The sequence below is a fragment of the Notothenia rossii genome (genome assembly GCF_949606895.1).
Source record: "Notothenia rossii genome assembly, chromosome: 3".
Taxonomy (NCBI): Eukaryota; Metazoa; Chordata; class Actinopteri; order Perciformes; family Nototheniidae; genus Notothenia; species Notothenia rossii.
In genome coordinates, this window is record NC_136901.1 from 71,386,822 (window position 1) to 71,408,032 (window position 21,211).

The 21,211-nt window shown below is 39.1% G+C and overlaps 1 protein-coding gene across 1 annotated transcript; it reads left to right on the forward strand.

Moving 5' to 3' along the window:
- The first annotated feature begins 17,867 nt into the window (after positions 1-17,867).
- Positions 17,868-21,206, forward strand: atoh1b (atonal bHLH transcription factor 1b). The gene has a single exon (XM_079669121.1). The coding sequence runs from the start codon at positions 20,252-20,254 to the stop codon at positions 20,888-20,890; it is 639 nt and encodes a 212-aa protein (XP_079525247.1). The 5' UTR covers positions 17,868-20,251; the 3' UTR covers positions 20,891-21,206.
- Positions 21,207-21,211: the final 5 nt, after the last annotated feature.

The window sequence follows — 21,211 nt, forward strand, 5'->3', positions numbered from 1 at the left end:
CATCCTCTTTTTAGTTAGCCCCATTAGAACTGACCAGAAAACAGAACAAAAAAAAGACAATTAAACACAAATGACCACGCCGGGTGTAACGAAGAAGTAACCCGCCTGTCATTTCTAATCAACAGCAGGATACAAACAACCATGGAGCTGTACAAACAGTATAAAGACCGCAGCAGTTGTAGTCATAAGCACACATTAAAGCAAACAGAACACTCAGAGGAACGCCGAGAACCATTGAGGGTTTGCTCTGGAGATTTGGAACATCCCAATGTGTGTGTTTTTGAACTCACCTGTCTGAACGCGAGGTCCTGCTCCAGGTTCAACTTCTCTGCTGTTAAAGTCCACAACGCGTCTCTGTCCTGCTGCACTCCTCAAAGTTTTCAGATACTCCAAAAGTCTCTCCTGTGACAGGTATTCAGTCACAACAAGCAAAAAGTGCTGACCACACCGCAATGTAAAAATCCTGAGTTTACGCAGAAGCCACCTATAGCATGTTAGCTAACGTCAGACCCAGCATGCACCAGCAGTGGTGCGTTTGAGTTGGTGCATTACGCCATTGATTAATTAAGATGGACGCAGTACAAAAGGCATATTCTAATCTATATAAATGTAAAATGGCACAATAAAAACGATTTTGTTAAAGTAAACAACAAATATAATCCCTTACTTCCACTCCTGCTATCAGGTTAATCTTCCCCTTTAAGAATGAGTTTCTCAGCCACTATGGCCATTAATGGTTTGTGGATTGTATAAAGAGCCATTTCATTGAACAAATACATTTCCTTTATGTCAAAGATGCAAATGTTTTGTTTTTGGAAGAGGTATTTTTGATTAATCATGGCTGTCTATAACCTTGGTGTTGATTCATTGGCAACATTTTAACTGATGCTGTAAAAACGTTGTCTTCCAGATTGAACACTTTGAATGTGAAATATAATTATTTTTTCCTTGGGTGCTTGGAACATAGTGCTAAGCTTTAACCCTTTAACTACCAGACCAAGAAAAAAGCTATGGAAAAATTATTTGTTTACATTTTTTATCAAATGGGACACAAATAACCACAAACTATTTTTCTTTTTTTTTGACTGACACAGACACATGTCTGACACATTGCCAAACTGGCACAGTTTTGTTTTTATGAGCCTCTACCAACTGGTCGAGCTGGCCTTTTATGGTAAATGTGCATTTTCAACAATCATCATATACAGTATTTGTATGCCTCAAACTCAAATAAAACACAAAAAACAAAACAAAACAAAAAATCTGAATGTGCCTGAAACGTGGTGATGCTAATGAGCATGCGCAGATACAATAAACGGTCCGTACTCCAGGCCAAACTCTGAGCGATGTGGTCGTGTGTTTTTTCTGTCCGTTAGCATACTTACAAACTACTTTGGTTGAAAGCAAACGTGGAGACTTCTGCTGAATATAATGTCTCACGCAACAATTACCTGATTTCGTCAGCAGTGATTTTTAGCATGCCAACTTTCTCAGTGGAAGCTAGCTGAAGGGCATTCTGTTTGAACCCCAGTGAAATCTATAGGTTGTTTTGTACATAACATGTCAACCAAATGGTAGAGCTGGCTGAATCAGATGGAGTTAAACTTTTTTTTTTTCAACAAGATATCAAGACACAAAATGTGCTCTACCAAATGGTTGTGCTGGCTGTTAAAGGGTGCAAAGGCATATCACTTTAGTCTTAATGATGGCCAGGTGTCACTCTATGTGTACAGTGTGTTTTAGGCGTAAAGTGGTCCACTCTTCCTCAGCAGCGTTCATATGGCATTGTCACAGTTAGCTACATAATAATGCTTGTGGAATACCATAAAATACATTGTATTTTCGTACATGAATCATGATATAGATCTAACATTTTGTGTATGTTTAAGTCTTTATTTTGAGGTATAAAATATGTAATAATGTGTATAAATTAATAGTACAAATATTCTGTTCTATCTGCCAGTATGCAAATAGCGTGAAGTCTTGAGCTTTCTAGATTTGTCAGAGGTTTATTAATATAATACACCTCTGATACAGCTGTAGTTAAGTGAGGCTGAAAATGGTTATGCCAGATTACAAACAGAATAATTTCCCGTGAATCCCTTGTGCATAGGCAGGTTATTAAAATGATCAATGATGCTATATAAATGATATAATGAACACTACATAGACAAATAGGAATGTAAATGCAGAAAGAATACCAACCAGGGTCAACGATGGGGTTTGATTTCATTTAAATGTAAAGGCTGACTTTAAAGTCAGAATAATTTTACTCTTCAGCATTGATTAGGACTATTGTTTTGAATCTGTCTCTGTTAGAAACTTTTCATATCCAATCTTGAAAGGGTATCAGAAGAGTAAAATGCACCCATGGAGCAATGAACTGTATTGACACAAGCAATAAGTGTTTCATAACTGTTTTGAGATTAAAACAAATAGCGCCTATGTCTGGCATGCTATATCGCACATCAAACACACAGTTAATGAGTTGTTTTCTTGTCAGCTTGTTCTTTGCTGAAAGGCAAAGCCTGTGGATGTCCACAGGTTCAAAGGCAAAGTCTTTCTCAGTTGCCGCTCACAGTAGGATGGGCAAGATCAATCAGAAGTAATCTAAGAAATGTCAACCTTCCATTTTAGATGTGCCTCAATAAATGCTGAGGAGAGCGGAGAGGAATCATCACTTTTAATTATGAAGCCAATTAAGTTTAGATTTTTTGGAAGTCACGTCAATAAAAAGGTGCTTTCATCACCCGCCACCAATAGCCTGTTTTCCTGGAATTAATTCATTGTTGTCCGTTGTTAAATATCACAAAACCATGTGAATAACAACAACAAGGATTTTCACAATGAAGGGTTATCGCAGCACATATTGCAGAAAAACATTAATAAATATATTCAGCGGACACTTTGGACAGTTGTCATTGTTTATGTTGTGGCTGATAGTATAATAGAAATAGCTGCTTGTCATTCTGTGTGATTACAATGGGCTTTCGGTGAGAACATTTCCACAGGGCATATTTTAGACATGTTTCATGTTTCAATTCAACACTAAATCATAATTTAGTGGTAAGCAGCATCACTGATATGATATAGTTTGCTTCAGTTGTGCTGAACGATGAAATATGTTCCTGAAAACGGAACAGAAAAGAAATTATTCATGGGAAAATGGAAATCTACTGTTAATGTGATAATATTTCTCTGCCTCTCACAACTAAAAGACTTAGCGATGCATCATCTTCATCCGCACAGCACCTTGAATCTTCTGCTGGGTCAGAAAGAAAAAAAAAGAGACTGATTATTTTCTTTGTTTGTGAGGCCCGTTAGAAGGATTTACATCTGTCACCTACCAGGATAACAAGATTATGTTTCATGATTAGATTTTCATCAATAGGTGTCAACCGCTTCCATGATCATGATGAGGAATAAGTGGATTTGTAAGCTGGGACTCCGGAGAGGTGGTGAGTTGGCAGAGAGGTAAAGAGGCCACCCAATTACCAGTGTTGTCGGTTTGATCCCTGCCACTCGGAGCTGCGTGTGCTCCAGCTGCCAGTTACTGGAGGTTCGCTGGAGTCACATCTGTTGCTACAGTTCACTCTCAACATCACAATGTGCAGAAAGGCCCTTTAGCAAATGTAGCTTGGTTACTATAAATGCATTAAATGTGGTAAGAGAGAGGTAAACAAGCCTGGAACTCAAATGACCTGTGTGAGCTGTTACTTAGCCAACAAGATTACTTAAATAATGTAGTTTGTATTTGTGTGACAAACAGGTTGATGTACAGTATGTCTTAAAGACAGCCTGCATCCTGGAAAGACCAAGTCCCTGAGATGCAGATGTTTGTTTTGCATTTTAAGTTGTTAACATACAGCTAGGTTACTCTAGGATGTCATCATCGTTCAGACCGACATCGTTCAAACACTTTGGTTCAGACTGAAATATCTAAATGATTGGATAGGTTGCTAAGACATTTTGTAGAGTAATCCTATTCTCCTCAGAGAGCAGTGTTTTCATTGTATTTTTACCTGCAAAGCTAATGATGTTCAGCCTCAGTCTTACTAAACAAGCCACTTAACAAGTAGCTGCTGAAATTTGCTTTTAAAATTGTGTTGCACAATGGCTTAAACTTTACCCCAAAATAAACAAACAAGAGAATTTTCCAAATATTTACGCAAAAGGTCAAAAAGTAAAACAATGATGGTCAAAAAGTTAGATGGTTTAAGATGCTGCTTTTGGGTTAAATAAGCACATCAATAAGATGAGTCATGCACTGAAATATATACTCTCTTCAAAGATATAAGAAACTCCCCGACTACAGAAGCATTCTCAAATACTCTACATTTCAAGCTGGTCTACATGACAACATTAAAACTAATATCATCACTTTACAAACAAGCCTTGAATATTTTGAAAATGATTAACATTGCAACATATTTAATACATATAACATGTGGAACTCTGAGTTATATAATGTTATATTCAGATAATGTTTGTTTTTTACAGTAATGCACCTCTACTACTGCTAAAAAGCTATGCGCACCTGCGACCTTGCTCAGGGCAAACGATCACAAATAGAGGTCAGCTAATAGTGCAAAGTGTAAGAACCCTCAACGAAGCTCTGCCTTTTCTAAAGATCTTTAAGAATTGAAATAACTCCCTGAACGTTTTTACTGTAAAGTCAAAAAGTATTTAGAAAGAAACCACCTTTAACACAATTTGCAAATTGTGTGTATTTTATAAGAAGTTGATGTCTGTACTCCATCTTGTGCAGGTAGGGGAGCGGGGCTGGGGGATTTACAAAATAGTGCATAGTGTTTATTAAATGATAGATATTTTGAGGATTTTGGCCCATGACTGATTTCAGTATTTATAATGTTTTTGCAACTTGTATTTTAATAAATTGCATGTGTTTTTATCTTCCTATTGAGGCACTGCAGATACAAATGCCGTGTGAAACTTTATTATAAATGCCTCATTGTTTCCAGCATGTCTTATTTGTCAGCATGGGGAAACTTTTTTCTTTCGGGATTGTTCATCTTGGTTACACACACCTGTTTTATCATCTTGTGTGTTGTCCAGCCATTGATTTACAACTGTAACGGTAATTTAAAAGGTCATCTGAGTAAATTATTAATTAAAATAAGATAAGTATTTTAAGTAGCCAGTAAACATAATTCAGCCCTTTTCCCCATCATATACAGGCTGATTCTTAAGCTTCTGCAGCCTCGTCAGGCAGGAAAGGAGCATTGCTGATTGTGGAAGGCCTTGTCATAACTTTGCAGATAATTACATGCCTTTAGTTGAAAATGTGTAAACTCATGGGCATGTAACCAAGCTTTATTTTTGTTCCAATCGGGTTGTCGAGGGCCTCGCTCACACCTGACTGCTCAGTCTCCCAAATGAGCAGACGGTAACATCTGGAGTCTCACGGAAAGGAAAAGCTCTGAGGACAGAGAGAAAGGCAGAACAAACCCTCCTACGCAGATGTGCCCTTGCCTACATGAGTAAAACATGTGTGAGGTAATTAAAAGGTAAAGACTTCTCTGTCTGATATAATGCACAGATCACTTCACATCTCTGTCGCTGTCTGATGGAAAAATTATTTGTGCCGCCTCCATCTTAAACCGACGATCAGTGCTCAAAATAAAAGTGAAATGCTTTAAAAATAATCACTTTGTGTCAGAGAGACAGGATATTATGCTGCATGACTACTCAGACAGTATTATGCAAAGGCAGAGGGTCGGAATGACACTCCATTATTCTTTCAGTCTGGGCAAACTGTTGAAAACACAAACGTTGTTTATGGTTCAAAGCACAGGCAAATAGAAAAGGAGGCAGAGCTCTTTGTCTTTTAAGTGCATTACAATTGGAATGCAAAGCTGTTCAAATGACAGGGTCTTTAAAAGGTTATCTGTTCATTGTGCAGTATTCAAAAAAAGGTTGACAATGTTTATCATAGCATCTATATCTGTCTCAACTGCATTCCACGAGGCATCAGGTAAAATGTGTTTAGGATGATTCTAATGTCATGTGGTTTTGTCGTCTAATTTGTGAACAAGTCATTAGGAAAAGTTGAAGGAATAATTCAACATTTTGAGAGTTGTTATATAAGTATCAGGAATTTCCTGACTCCCACAATTCACTCTGATAAACTTCCATGTACGAATGGTATGAAAGTAAGATCTAAATATAATCTCATTTGGAAAAAACTAAATTAATTCAGCTTATTTTTAAGTGAATTTATTGGGTTTGACTGTTTGTCTATCTGTTAGCGGCTGATCACACTGAGCACATCAGCCTAATATTTTTGTTGTGCTCATTTGTGACTGTATGCTGAAGAACCTCTTGTTACTGTGGTGATTCATAGTTTTTCAAAAGACTATTGTTTTGACATTTATTTTACCGTCATTGACTCCTGACTCCACACTCCACTTAACAAACTAGTTTTGGCTGCAAGCGATCAACAGCTGCTTCAATAGCAAAAAGCATTTCCAGCAATTCACTCCTTTAACTAGTCTGTTGCTCATCATTTACAGAATGATATGCAGTTCATAGTCATGTTTGACCACTCAACCTGGGTAAGAGGTCCGCTTGAATAATTCAGTGGTAACTATCAAAAATTCTAAACCAGAAGCCAGTTTACTTTATTAAGATTCAAGGAAAACAGACATCATTTTCTAATTTTAACCAAAGTACATTCTGTTACCCTGCATCTTGTGACCTAACCCTTGCACACATTACCAAAAATGATGCAATCCCTAGACTGGAAACAACATTGCGGCTGAATAAAATCCAGGAAGCAATTACATTCCCTTAAAATTCAGGAAACCTTCAGGCAAAACACATCAGTAGTATATATAGTGATAGAAACTTGTGAGATGGAGAGCGGTATTGATTGCCTCATCCAACCTTTGCTTAGAAAGCATATTCCCCCAAAATGTCAAATGATTCCTGCTGCACTAGCACTTGATGGTTGTGCTAATGTGCATTTCATGGACGGGACCCATATGTTTGATGGGAGTCCCAAAGTAAGAGCCTGCCATTGAATGTTGCACAAAGTGTTTATGGTTGCCTGTCACTTAAATGCCATCTTGACTCGGTTTATTTATATCTTGATCATTCCATGTGTGTGTGTGAGAGTGAGCGTGGCCGTGATGACAGCCAATTAATTCAGCTTTCGGGGACTCGGCGAGGAGAAACAGTGACTCGCGGGCTGCATTAGTCATGCAGTATGGCAGAAATGGCATCAGGGAGCTCTCATACACTTTAAAGGTGACTCTGTATATGTGTGTGTGTGTGTGTGTGTGTGTGTGTGTGTGTGTGTGTGTGTGTGTGTGTGTGTGTGTGTGTGTGTGTGTGTGTGTGTGTGTGTGTGTGTGTGTGTGTGTGTGTGTGTGTGTGTGTGTGTGTATGTGCCCATATTTGTTGTTTGCTTCTTCTGCTATGCTGTCATTCCTCCCTCACCCATGGGGGCCCAGCATGAAACAGCCTCATGACTTAAGGATACCGTCGGCAGCGTTGAGTGCAGCCTGAGAAGCTGAGTGTCAAACTTCCAACAAAGCATTTAACAAGCACAACAGTGCACAGTGCTAACAGCTCGTTGGAAGACATAGCAGAGTTTACCCCCTGCAAGCACACAAACAAAACAACTTTATTATGGTTGATGTAATGCTGGGTCGAAGGGATGCGACGGAAGTTTTTAGTTTTATTTAAAGTAGCATTGTGGTGATAATATGATGAACGCGAAGTGGGTCACAGGGCTGTTTATAAAAAGTGAAATGCTCAACTGTAGGCCTGCTGTTATGGAATGTGACTATGCAGAATGGCAAGGAGGTTCAATAAAGGAATTTGCACAAGAAGTGTAAATGTGAAGGACACACACAAACTCATATTACTCTGTTCATTGAATACATCTTTTATTCATTTACCATCAGTGCTGACCATGAACAGCCTGTGCAATGTCTTAAAGAGTATTACTTTATTTCAATGCCACAACCATTGGCAGGTTTTATGTATTAGCCATTCGGTTATTTCTTGGAACCTCAGTGTGTGATAGTCATCAAACTGCGAGCGTCTGCTTTCATTTCAAATGTCAAGACGGAGGACATGCTGTAGATGTCTTTCTTTTTTAACCACTTCTGCAGATGAACAGTTACACAGAATAAGTGAGACATATTTTGCTAAGTTAATACTTTCTTGAGGGTTAAGATGGAGACTGTATTTCATCAATGTTGCTGAAATGCTGTAGTTGTTAGGTTAAGTTTGACATATTAATTTATGTTGTGTATTTAAGTATACTATATTAAATATTAATCAAAATATATTGGGCTGTTGCAGACTTAAAGGTGGGGTAGGTAATTTTGGAGAAACCAGCTTGAGTGCCACTTCCTTATAGAGCCCCTCCTCCAACACACACGAACGCGCACATGACCAATGAGGGCACGAGATAAGTTTGTGCACAGATGGAAGGCTGACAGGCAGGTCGACCATCCAGTTATTTTAGCTGGACCGGATTGGTCTTACTTTTTAAAGTACTACGGCTTCCACAGATGAATTTTTTTTATGTATTTATTGTCAAAGCACTTAAGATATTTATTGCTATCGGGATGTTAAGAGCATTCCATGGAATATAACAAAAAGTGCATCTCGAACCGGTTTCTCAAACGTACCTACCCCACCTTTAAGTTGTGTCATCATTACTCAAGAAGTTATTAATAAATTATCATATTAGTATGATATATGTCAATGATATCAATAATATGGTTAAAATGACATCCTTGCTAAACAATTTGATCATGTTGTTTTACAGGGGACAGTTGTGAATGTAAAAAATGCAACAAATGTTTGTTTTACTTAAATATGAAGTCTTGGAGCAACTGCAGTCTGTTTATAAGCCAGAGAGGCAGAATGCTATCCATCAAGAATTCAGGGATTTATAAGTAAGGCCAACTGAATGAATGGTTGTGATTTTGTTATTCATCGATACAGTTTTTACTCATGTTTTTACTGTTTAATCAGCAAAAATACATTTGGCTGCTTATCCTCATCTTGTGAAACTTGCTTTGTCTTATTACAGTATGTAAGCCGCTTAATTGGATAGTTTGACGACTTCTGGAAAAGATTTGGAGAGCATCTGGACCAAAATAATTAAAGACTTTTGCAATATCCACAGCTGCAGACAGCTTAAGAGAGCAACAAGCTACTAACCCTTTAAATATGATTTATTAACATAACTGCAGATGAGATACCTTATTAGAAAGTAGGTCGATAATAAAGAGTCATGGGTTTTTCATAAGATATCAGGTCCGAAAAAATAAATGTTTTTTTTAAAGAAAATAAAAAAGAGTTCCTCCACCATGATAATCCATCAAGTTTAGTGTTGCTTTGCTAATAAATTAGATAAATTAGATCGGGATAAAGATGATTTGCTATCTTACTTAACTGATTTAAAAAAAACAAGATAGGTCATGCTAGAGGAGGATATGCACCTCCCAAAGTGATTGAACTGGCAACCCAAATGTTATTCTCATCAATGTCTTATTACAGAGCTACAGTGTGAACCATTATTAAATGATGTATTAGCCATTCATAAAGCCAACATCTTATAATGTATGCCTCACTAACACATGGTGCTCAGCAAAGTAAAGATATGGATTTTAAGGATGATCATTTTGGATGTGTAAAACTGCTGTCTTCTTGCTTGCGGCTTGATGATCCCCCACTATGCTGTTGGAGGCGGGATGTCTTCATGAGAAAGAAATGATGAGGAGGACCGGTAGGTGGCTGGTGTGTTGCCTCAGCCAATACTCTGCTTACAAAGGGCCATTAGCCAAGGTCTGAGGCTGACAGATGAAGCCCCCCTAATGGTACAGGATCATGCTGTGATTTACAATCTTTATATTTAACCAGAGAGAGATTAATTATTGCAGGCAAATTGACAGGTCCAAGGAGGTGAGGGAGGGTTCTGACTGACATTGCCATTCCTCACAGCACTTCCTGCCAGAGGGCACTGCTCCTGACCTTGGTTGTCAGGCATATTTGGCACCCCGCCTCCTCTCAGCAACACCTCCCTGGTCTTTCTCTTTAATAACCGTCCTTTATTCTTTGCAGGGATGCCGATCAGTACCTATTTGAGCTCTCACAATGGCTGTCAAAGTCAAGCGAAAATTCACTGTCAAGCAGAATTCACTTATGTTCTGACCGTAGACGCTTATTGTAGACTTGTGTTCAAGCATGTGTGTGAGAGAGTGAATGAGTGTGAGGGAAAACAAGTCTCGCCCAAAGCTAGAAAATAAAAGAGCCATGATTTTTTTATTTCCACCCTCCTGGTTTACTGATGCCCTGCAGATGTCCTCGGCCACGTTTTTATATCTGGAGTATTTTCTTGTTGTGTTCTGTACTGTGTTTGGCTTGCTATCTTTTAAAAGATCCATCATGTGGCTGACAGGCTTGGTCAGGTCTTTTCTTTGTAGTGTACATTTAACAAAAGGATGCTAAATCAATCCTCTGTGAGGACAATACAAAGCCATGATATCATGAGCTTAGATTGTAAAGTCACAAAAGCCTATCATGGGGTCCGCCAACTGGGACAAATTCTGATAAAGGAATAGTACGACATTTGGGTGAAGTACAATCATCATCAACAATCATTCTTGCGAAGAGTTAATGAACAGATCAATACCACTATCAGGGTATAGTTGGTTTTGCCTAACTTAGCATAAAGACTGTAAACAGGGGTTAAACAGCTAGCCTGGTTTATGTTCAATGATTAACATGCATATAGCTTAGCTCATTTGTTTAATACCTTATTATTCATATGTTTTACCTTCAGACAAAGTCAGGCTAGCTGAATCCCCTGTTTTCCCTTCTCGTGTTCAGCAAACCAGCTGCTGCCTCAAGCTACATACTTAGCATACAAACATGTAGTGGTTTAATATTCTTATGTATCTCTTGGCAAGAAAGCTACAATTAGGGTGGTCCTTAAAATTGAAAGTCCTGGTGAATTTTTTTCTCAATCTGACAGGGAGGGGTAAAAGTTGTCAGATTGAGAACAAAAATTCACCAGGAGAGTTTTCTTGACTAATAGAATTAATTATGGGGGTTGGAGCTTAGACTTTCCGACTTTCAATTTTAAGGACCACCCTACTGAGGCTAAACTTCAAGGTTGATCAGGGAGGGGTAAATGTTGTTGGAATTTGAATAAAATTCACCAGGAGAGTTTTCTTGACTATCATAACAAATTCCGGTGGTTGGAGCTTAAAATAAATGAATTCGAAAATGTACATGGCACTACGGACCACCCTAAAAAAGCATATTTCCCCCAACTGATAAAGTGTTTTATAGAGCAACGCCAACATATTTATTCTATGGAATGGTAACTGGAAGAAGAAGAAATGTAACATAAGTCAGGACAATTCAAATATTCTCACAATATGTAAAGCTTGTATGTGCAATTATTCTGCATTTTTTTCCACATCTGGTTGGTTTTTAAACTATTCAGAAAGGAAGTTTGATTACATTCAACTCACAGGCATGTGAGTCAGAACTTGACACTGGCGTTACCTGTCTGTCAGTTTACCCTCTGTCTCCCCGAATGCATCACACAAACACAATTTGGTCTATTATGTCCAAACATTTAAATAAAGCAGTACTGACACAGAAACTCTCTGTGTGAATAAAAAATAAGCGTTGTGGTCTCTCTGCGGCTACGGCAGAATGAAAGCACAGGAAACTGATCTGATTCACCACTGCTGTCGGGCTGTCATTCCAACTGGAGAGTTGTTCAAATGATTGAGCTGTCTCAGAGAGTACACACACTTTAAACCTCTCATCCTATACAACAGCTTCTACCTCCCTTTACACACTCCAGCTCCTACCTGTCTCTCCCTCTTTCTTCCTTTTTAACCCCTCACCTTGGCCTCACTGGTCTCATCCATCTCTGTTCCCTGTTCCCGTAGCCAAGAAGCTCACCGGGCCTTTTCCCCGGCACCTTCACTTGCTCTTTGCTATCTGAGAATAACAATAAAGGACAAGGCGCTCATAATTTCCATTCAGTTCAGCCTCAGGGTTTGCGAATTTGCGTCCTAGATGAAGATTTATGACATCAACATTTTATCTTCTTCTGTGTGCCGGATGACCGCGAAGAGGAAAGTGGGGATGGACAGGGAGTGTCATGCCGGAACCATGACTACCTTCACTAATCCTCCGGCACACATTACAGATGGAAATCACTGAAGGATTATAACAGAGAATCAGCTCCGCTCAGTTTAAGATGCCGTTCACCACCAGCAGTCTCACCCTCTACACTTCTCTCTCCTTCTTACCACCCCTATATTACCCCCACCCCCTGTCTCTCTGTCTGTCTGTCTGAAGTTAGTGCCTTAAAAGGAGCGATCACACCAATTCAAAGTGTCAGCATGAGAACATTTAGCAGGCAGGTGCAGAAAATTGATCTTTTCACAATAAGGGTTATTTATACATGCCCACTTATTGAAACGGACTTACTGCATTATTGTCACGTAAAAGCCCTTTCTCTTTCTTTATTTCTCGCGTTTTCTTCCTACACACACAAATGCTCATATTAAGCTCATAACTCTAAGCAACAGTATGAAGACAAAGCCTGTTGCTGCAAAATATGACATCAGCTCAGATGTCAGATCAGACTGAGACATCAGTGATTCTCAATCCAATTACATTAATCGACCATACAAAATCCATACTGAAGGTTGATGAACAATCTTTAGTGCCGAATTACAGGGATGGCACCATTATAATTGAAGTTGGTTGTGGCTGTCACTATCTGTCTAATGAAATAATCTTGTTGAGCTAACCCTTGTGACCGCGATCATCACAGACATAATTATAAATCTAAACACATTTTCTTTCAATCTTGTGCCTTGCTCCTAGCATCAACCCAATATCGGTAGGGAAATGGTTAAACTTCCTTAGGTTCAAAATGTGAGTAGGAAAGGGTAGGAGTCATGAAGTCAAACAAGATGACAAGAGGAATATGTGAGTTGTCCACAATCACATCCAAGGCAGTTCACCAACTTTACCGCCACTGAAGACATTGAAGGTCGTGCACTTTCAAGGGATCAGTTACTGAAAACAGCCCTGCGTGATTCGGCCATGCCCACATGACTTCATAACAGCCCTCACTTTGGGAAGCACGTTTAATTCAGTCTGCAAGGTCACAGAGGTCAGTGGACAAAGTGTTGCTCATCTTACTAACAGCCGCATGCTGCTCTGGGCCTCTAAACACAGAGCGCTACTGCTCTCTACTGACAGCTGCGTGACACTTGCTGGCTGAAATGTGCTCTTTTATCAAGGTTTATATTATTAACGATAATGAGAATGACCTTCCTTGTGTTTGGCTAGGGAAAGCTTTTGGAGGATGTTCTCCTTTTTTTGCAACGAAGGGCAGTTTGAGTTGCAGCTGCTGTGCTGAGGATGCGATCACATCTTGTCACGGCCCGTATCATGAGGGATGTAATTCCCGGTGAACTGAGCAAGGCCTTATTATGATAAGATATACATCTTAATCCTCACAATAAATAGCTTTCTGATTGTTGACCATCGCTGAAGCCTCCTGAGAGATCCCCTTCTCAGACGGTTGTCCACCTCCTGCAGGATTTCTGTCTGATACACAGTTGGTAAATAACCTTGCCAGCCCTTAAACGCTTGATAAGTTGTTGGAGTGTGTTATTATATTTTTATAATCATTATGAAGGATTTCCTTTTTTGATTGAAGAATAAACCAGCTTTTGGTACTTATTTGAACCCCATGACTTTCTGTAAAAAAGTATGCTGTGTTGTCTCCACCTAGTGGTTTATGGTAGAATTACATAATTTAATTTATGTGGCCTTTTTATGACGTCTCAACTAGTTACTCACTCATAAATAGTGTATATTATATTCACATTTAATGTTTGCTACTACCTGTTTGTTAACCTTATGTTCTAAGTTGTTGAAGAGCATTATGTTCATGTTTCCAACGAAAGAGTGAATACATTCATACATTTGTTTTACTCAACTTCCATAAAATAAACATTATAAGCATTAGAGGGGCTATTACCTTATAAACTGCACATTAAAATAAATGAATTTAAAATGTTATATTGAACAATTAAAGTTCATGGGGCCAAAGATCGCTCATTAAGAATGAGACTTTTTTGATAGAATTACTAATTTTGTTGTTTGTTTGTGGAATCAGTTTGGTGGTACATTTTAAAGGTTTTTCTTGTAAGAGTTTATACTTGATGTAGCTGTATTGTTTATATAATTAAATGAGATACAGCAAAACCACACTCTACACCTTCAATCCCCAAATGTAATCATCACCACTTTGACGCATTGTAAACAACATTTAGAAACTTACATTTTTACCATGGCCTTATAGTGTTGTTATACAATGTGTACATGGATCTTCTCTCTGGTTCTTCCGTGTATATATGATCTGATCTTGATTATATTTGAAATTGTTTTAAGTCAAATCAACCACTTCCATAAGGACCATATATCTGTGCGTTTTTGACAACAATCGTCCCTTATGGTAAAGATGATGGGACTGTAGATATTTTTTGTTTTATTATATCCTTGTCTCTGCATCACAAGATAATGTAAAGATGTTATTATGTGCACAAAAGCCAGAGCATCCATTACACATTGTAAGTGTTTATCCACCGCTGACAGCCCCCAGAGTCCCCGACGCTCAAGTGCCTGGAAGCCTTTCTTTTCTTTTGATGGACTGGGTCTTTAGAGCCTACTCCATGCTTGCCTATCTGCCATATGGTGTGCTGGTACAAGAAAAGAGCTCACTTCAAACTGCATTTTCAGCATGCCATACATGAAGTTAAATTAAATGCAACCTTCTTCTCTTTCAAGATTGATTAAGCGCTTTGAAAGATGAGCGATACATTTATCTCAAGGTGACAAAAATAGAAAATAGTGCATTATGCATTTATGTTTGTGCCTGTTTGTTTATATTTATAAATGTATTTGATGATAAGAAAGAAAATACACATTTAATTGGACATATTGCTACTTTATTTACTGTAGGGAATTATTCTGTTTGCATAATATCAATATAATTTGTCTTTCATCATATTTAGAGGGCATTATCTTTTTTATATGATTTCATGCATGGTTATGACTGTTGCTTTAAGTTGGATGCAGTATAGTCAAGAGAATATAACATTTTAGTGAGGTATACGAAGTTGTTTAGAGTAACTGTACTGCAAAATTGTACTCCAGTACAGTCATTGAGTAAATAGTGGTCTTCTCCACTATCAGGAAATGTAAGAATTGCAATACTGAAAATACACTTTTAGTTGGCTATTTAGAGTGCTTACGTTTGAACAAACAGGCCTTGATGTCTACCAATATAAGAAAGATATCCAATATTTTGGGGGGTTAAATTCAGTTGAACTATAGATGTATTCATCAAAGCACAGTTTGAAATAGCATGCTAAGTTAACATAACTTAAATAGTGGTTATTGTAAGACACGTGTCGTATAGTACAGAAGGGATCTGTTAACACCTGTGATCATTGGTGCAGGTCTGCCTTTGAAGACGGTCTTTGTTGTCGGTCATGCTGGTGCACCGCTGACCCCGCGGGGCCCGTCTATCCTCTGCAACACTTGCAAGAAGAGGGCACCCCGCAGAGAGGCTTGATTCGGGAATCGCGACATTTCCTCCAGTGCAGCCGTCCACTGTGACAGTATATTCGCGATGAAACAAGCGCTGTGTTTACAACAAAAAGTGTGAATTAACCTGCCCCAAACTGCAGTCATTTCAGGCCTGAAGACTCCACAAAGTCCGTCAGAGTATCACTTATTGTCCTTCACTCAAGAGTTCATCAATTAGCCTCCTACCATAGATAACTTAACGAAGCGTTACTTTAACAAGAATATTACTTCCCTTCTCCCGAATTAATGAGGCTGCTAATTGTCCTAAATTGCGTTTTACACCCGGGCATTAAGATTTGTCTCTTTGCTCAGTGGAGCCACCTCCGTAGCTTCGGGTGTGTGTGTGTGTGTGTGTGTGTGTGTGTGTGTGTGTGTGTGTGTGTGTGTGTGTGTGTGTGTGTGTGTGTGTGTGTGTGTGTGTGTGTGTGTGTGTGTGTGTGTGTGTGTGTGTGAAATTAAGCAGTCTTTAATTAAAACATTAAAGACATAGGGCAAAACGGAGGCTAAGGTCAACTGTATGGACCAGTAAGACCCAGTGAGAGGGAGGAAACTCAGTGAGTCACTGTAGATAAACAGATAAACTCATGTTGACCTGCGTGTGCGTCATTATATAATTATCCATCATTAAAAGTAAGTACAACTTTAGAAGTCAGGTGATGGTTGGACAAGGAAATAATATAAATATATATGAAAGTAAAGATATATTTGAAATTATTACAGGTAAAAGCCTATGCTAAATTATAATAAATTAACACTTTTATTAAATTAGTATTATTATTTAATACTTTAAATGCCTTTGAGAGTACCATTTATCCTAATCTTCACATTATAATTTTTTGAATGGAATTGTATGATCCAACATTGGCAATCATGATGCATGGTTTATGTGTCGATCTTTCGCCAAATTATATATAAGCAATGAAATGCTGCTGTGACATAACTGAAGACAGTGTTCAATTGGTAAACTTCAAACTTGTTCAAATGTTCAGTGAAGATTTAAACAGATCAGCATGCGATTCAACATATTAATTATCAATGAATAACATTATCAATGTAGGATTATTGAGTTTGAATTGAGAAATGAGTTGGATACATTTCCCTTATAATTAGAACCAAATTACAATAATTGTTATCCCCTGCAAATGATTACAAAATGCCATTTGCATTACCTTAACTCCTGAACCCTATATGGTTATCTGGATGTATTATACTGTGTTGTAATGTCTTGAACACGTGGACTAAGAAACAGAGACACTTCAAACGGAATCCAGAGACTGCTCGGGGCCAAGGTTCCCCCACGGTGGTTCCCAGGGGAGAATTGAGGAGCTTTTAAAGCCTGCAATGAAATTAGAACTGTTTCAATTTCACTATCAGACCTGCTCCATTTACTAGAAATTAAAACAATGAGACAATGTATTATGATAGAAACTATACACTTTCTCCATGATCAGATTGAGTCATTTTTACTCACCAGTTACAACCACCATATGTGTGTGCTGTAATCACTTTAGATGGTTATTAATGACAGTTAAACAGCAGCCATAGAGTGTGTGTTGACACAAGAGGGTGCTGCTGTGGTTGTGTTTAGGGTCTGAATAGTTATAGTTGAGTGTAAACTGTTGGGACTGCTGCCAGGCTCTGTCATCAACGTCACACAGCAGCAGGTGTCCTGGATGCCAAGTTGTATTGTGAAACCATTATTGTCTATACACTGAGTTGTGAGGTTTTTATGGGCAAGTTGGGCAATGCGTGATGTTATATCAGGCAATATTGGGCACCTAAAAGTGTTTCAAAGACTTTTCAAGGAGCACCTAAGGTCAAAGAACACACAGGATGCCACTGTAAACAAATTGATTCAACTTGTTTACATTCTGCTACAGTCAGCAGTATTGTATCATCCTGAGACAAAGAGTGCACAAGCTATATATTAATTTTGAGAGTGTAATATTGTATTTATGGCTCGATAACCTGCCTCCTCAACAGAGCAGTTACTTCAATGTTTACTCCTGGTTTGATTTTAGAGCCAATAGTTCAAGTTACTTTGCAAATGAAACATACAGTTAGTGGAATATGACACAATGTTACAAATAAAAGGCCTCATACACATTAGGTCCAAATCAAGCAAACATAACATTAAAAAGATGTTTGAATAAAAATAATAATCTTTATTGGTTGCTTAATCTTTTTTTCAAACTCATTTTAACAGTGTGCAAACCAATCTGTGATGCTCAACATGCCCTTAAATTACATTTTTATCTTTCTGCACATTTAAACATATGTAGGCTTACCTTTAATATGCTGCAGGTTAGAATACTCTACAGAGATACCCCTACAACTTTTAATAATTATGGAAATCCTTCAAAGTGTAACTCTTTCAGTTGTTAGGGAAGTGGACGTTTTGCATATATGGCCCACCATCTAAAACCAGCTCTGGAAGTTGCCATAGCTCCCCAGTTGACAGTCATGTTGTCTACAGCCCCCCTCCCTGGCTGGTGGGACCCATCAGTCTCTTTCTTACAGGAGGTCGGTTTAAAGTTGACCTTAGAAATGTTCCTCACGCCTCCTCGGCCTCCGCTGCCACTCCCCCGCTCACGCCCCGCAGCAGATGGGAAGTGTAGCCGCATTTTTAAACCAGCACGCAGGGTTGCAGGCTGTTGCGCTGGCAGTGTGGCTGAAGGAATGAAATATTCATGTTGCCCAAAAAATGAATGGACACCCCAGGACGGAGAGCGTGCCGATTTATTCAACTAAGACCAGGCCTCATTAAACTGCTGGCGGCGAGGCAGGTCACGGTGATTTTCTTTAGCAGTGCTCGACCCCGACTGTCACACATACACAAACAGAGAAGAAGAAGAAGCAGAAGAAGAAGTAGAGAGGGGCGATGAATGCTAAATGTGTCCAAGTTGCCATCATCACAACATCTTAGACGCGATGCTGAGGTGGTTTCTTGTGTAATTGATGACATAATGAGTGATTAGCTCCTGTGTCAGTACTGGTGTCAGTGGGTAGGAAGAGTTGTCGCTGTGCGCGGCATATGGGAGACGTGGGGGGACTCTGGTTGTCACAGAGGTGTGTAGCTTGTGCGAGGTGCCAGGGGACACCAGCTGATAGGCACAGGGGCCACGTGACCGATCCAAATGAATGCATCTGACTTGATTTGGTCTTATTAAGAAAAATAAAACTCCAATCTTAATGCTAATGCAAATTGTATTAATCATAATAATCAGAGGGGGGAGAAGTAGGCTACTCAGATCTTGAGAAAAAGTAGAAGTAGCCTACCAGAGTGTAGGAATAGGCTACTCTGTTACAAGTCAAAGTTAATGTAATCAAAATGTTACTCGAGTAAAGGTACAACAGTATAAGTATCAAAACATACTTAAAGTACCAAAAGTAAAGTAATCACTATGCAGAATAATAAATATTATAGATTTTGATAATAGTTATTGTGCATTCATGAGTTTATCAAAACTGGTTAAGGTGCAGCAAATGTAATTACGTTGTATACAGGTCAAACTAAAGTCTTATTTAAGTGTTTATTATATATTCACATCATAAATCCAAATGAACAAAGTAACTAAAGATATTAAATAAATGTAAAAAAAAGTACACATTTTAGCTCTGAATTTTAGTGAGGCAGAAATAGGCCTACAAAGTAGCAAACATTTGAAATACTCAAGTAAAGAACACGTCTCTTAAACTTGTACTTAGCTAATTGAGTCAATCTACTTTACACCCCTTATAATAATAATAATAATAATAATAATAATAATAATAACTGCGCTTTTTGCTTCATGACGTGTGCATGTTTTGATGCTGGCATCCTGCTAAATGATTCATAAATCGCCTTTAGACAACTTATCGGTTATCATGGTCCTGCTAACAGGTGTGTCTCATGTCTTGCCTTCCACCTGTTCGTTTTATTATTCTTCTGCAAATAATCCGCGAAAGATTGTTCAGCTTTTACTGCTTGTTTGAGAACAAACCTCAACACTGCAGGTCCATCAAGGGACATAACTAAAATAAAGAAGTACGTTTTTAGTTTTAGTAGAAACTGCGCAACACACTGAATGGGGCTGCTCAATATCTGATGCCATTTAAAATAGCCTCGGTGGTGTAATTATAAACAGTACATAAACGTGTTATTTATTTTAACAACACCTAAAAGCCAACAGACATGCAGCGCAGACTTCACTACTATACACAAACGTAATTAGATCACCTTTAACCGAGCTTTTGAAACATATAAACCACGCTCTTAAATGATTAATACTTTTGGCTCCCCTCTGTGTGAGGATAATAACAAGGTCGTGATTGAGTTACAATGCACAATAGGAGAGAAAAAGTAGAGCTTTGTCTAATTGTTCGTTGACAGGGTCAGGGGGGATTGCGATTGGCTGCAGCCTCCTGAGGCTACAGGGCTGTCGGAGGGCCGGGACTGACACAAGGTGACTGAGGGGAGGCAGTATAAAATGCTGGCGCAGTGCAGACTCATTCAGAGCCCAAAGCATCAGCCAGAGTCTTCTGTGTGACCTTTCACTGCAGTGTGCGACCACAGGCCAGAGAAGGGATGACTGCAAAATCAGAACTATCAAGCTGGCCGGAGTTCCCAGAGGATTTCAGCATGGCTCACATCAACTCCAAAACGTGGATTTCTTCTAACTCACTTCATGCGTTCTCCAGGAGGGACGGTTCTGCAGCCGCGGGCCTCTCGCTGGAAGACCGTGTGCCAATGGGCCTCACAGAGACTGACTCTGACCGAGCAGATGAGGGGGGGCAGGTGAGCCACTTTGGCCCGCAGAAACACAGGCGCGTCGCAGCCAACGCCAGGGAGAGGAGGAGGATGAACGGCCTGAACCAAGCGTTTGACGAGCTGAGGAGCGTCATCCCCTCAATGGAGAACGAGAGAAAGTTGTCCAAGTATGATACCCTCCAATTGGCGCAGATTTACATCAATGAGTTGTCGGAGCTGCTGACCGGTGTGGTTAACCCTGAGTGCAGGAGTCCTGCGGAAAAGAGGATGAGTCTGATCCACTCTCTCACTGCGCAAAGCCAGAGCCCTCTGAGCGGGGAACAGAGGGACCCCTCAGTAGGCCACATTATTATATTTGGATCTGACTCTAATCAATCAATGACTTCTTCCAACGGCAGTGATGGGGAATCTTTGCACCTCAGTGACATGGAGGAAAGTCTGAGTGGAAGACAGTGACAGAAAGCTTCTTACTGTTTATTCTGCAGTGTGTTATTGGACCAAATATTACAGTTTGTAGAAATGTTGGTCATATCAGATGGACTAATATTCTCCTGTCATCTTAGTGTAGATGATGCACTGCCAATGAAGAAACACTGACTGATTGTTGTACTTCCTAAGGCCATGGTGAGCTCCCAGAGGCCTTCTTGCACTTTATGGCCTGAACCATCACCATTTGTCTAAATTATAAAATAATTATTTTGATATTTATGTATAGCTATGGGGTATTTTATGAGAGTTGTTTTGATACAATAAAGATATACTGAAAACATGACTGTG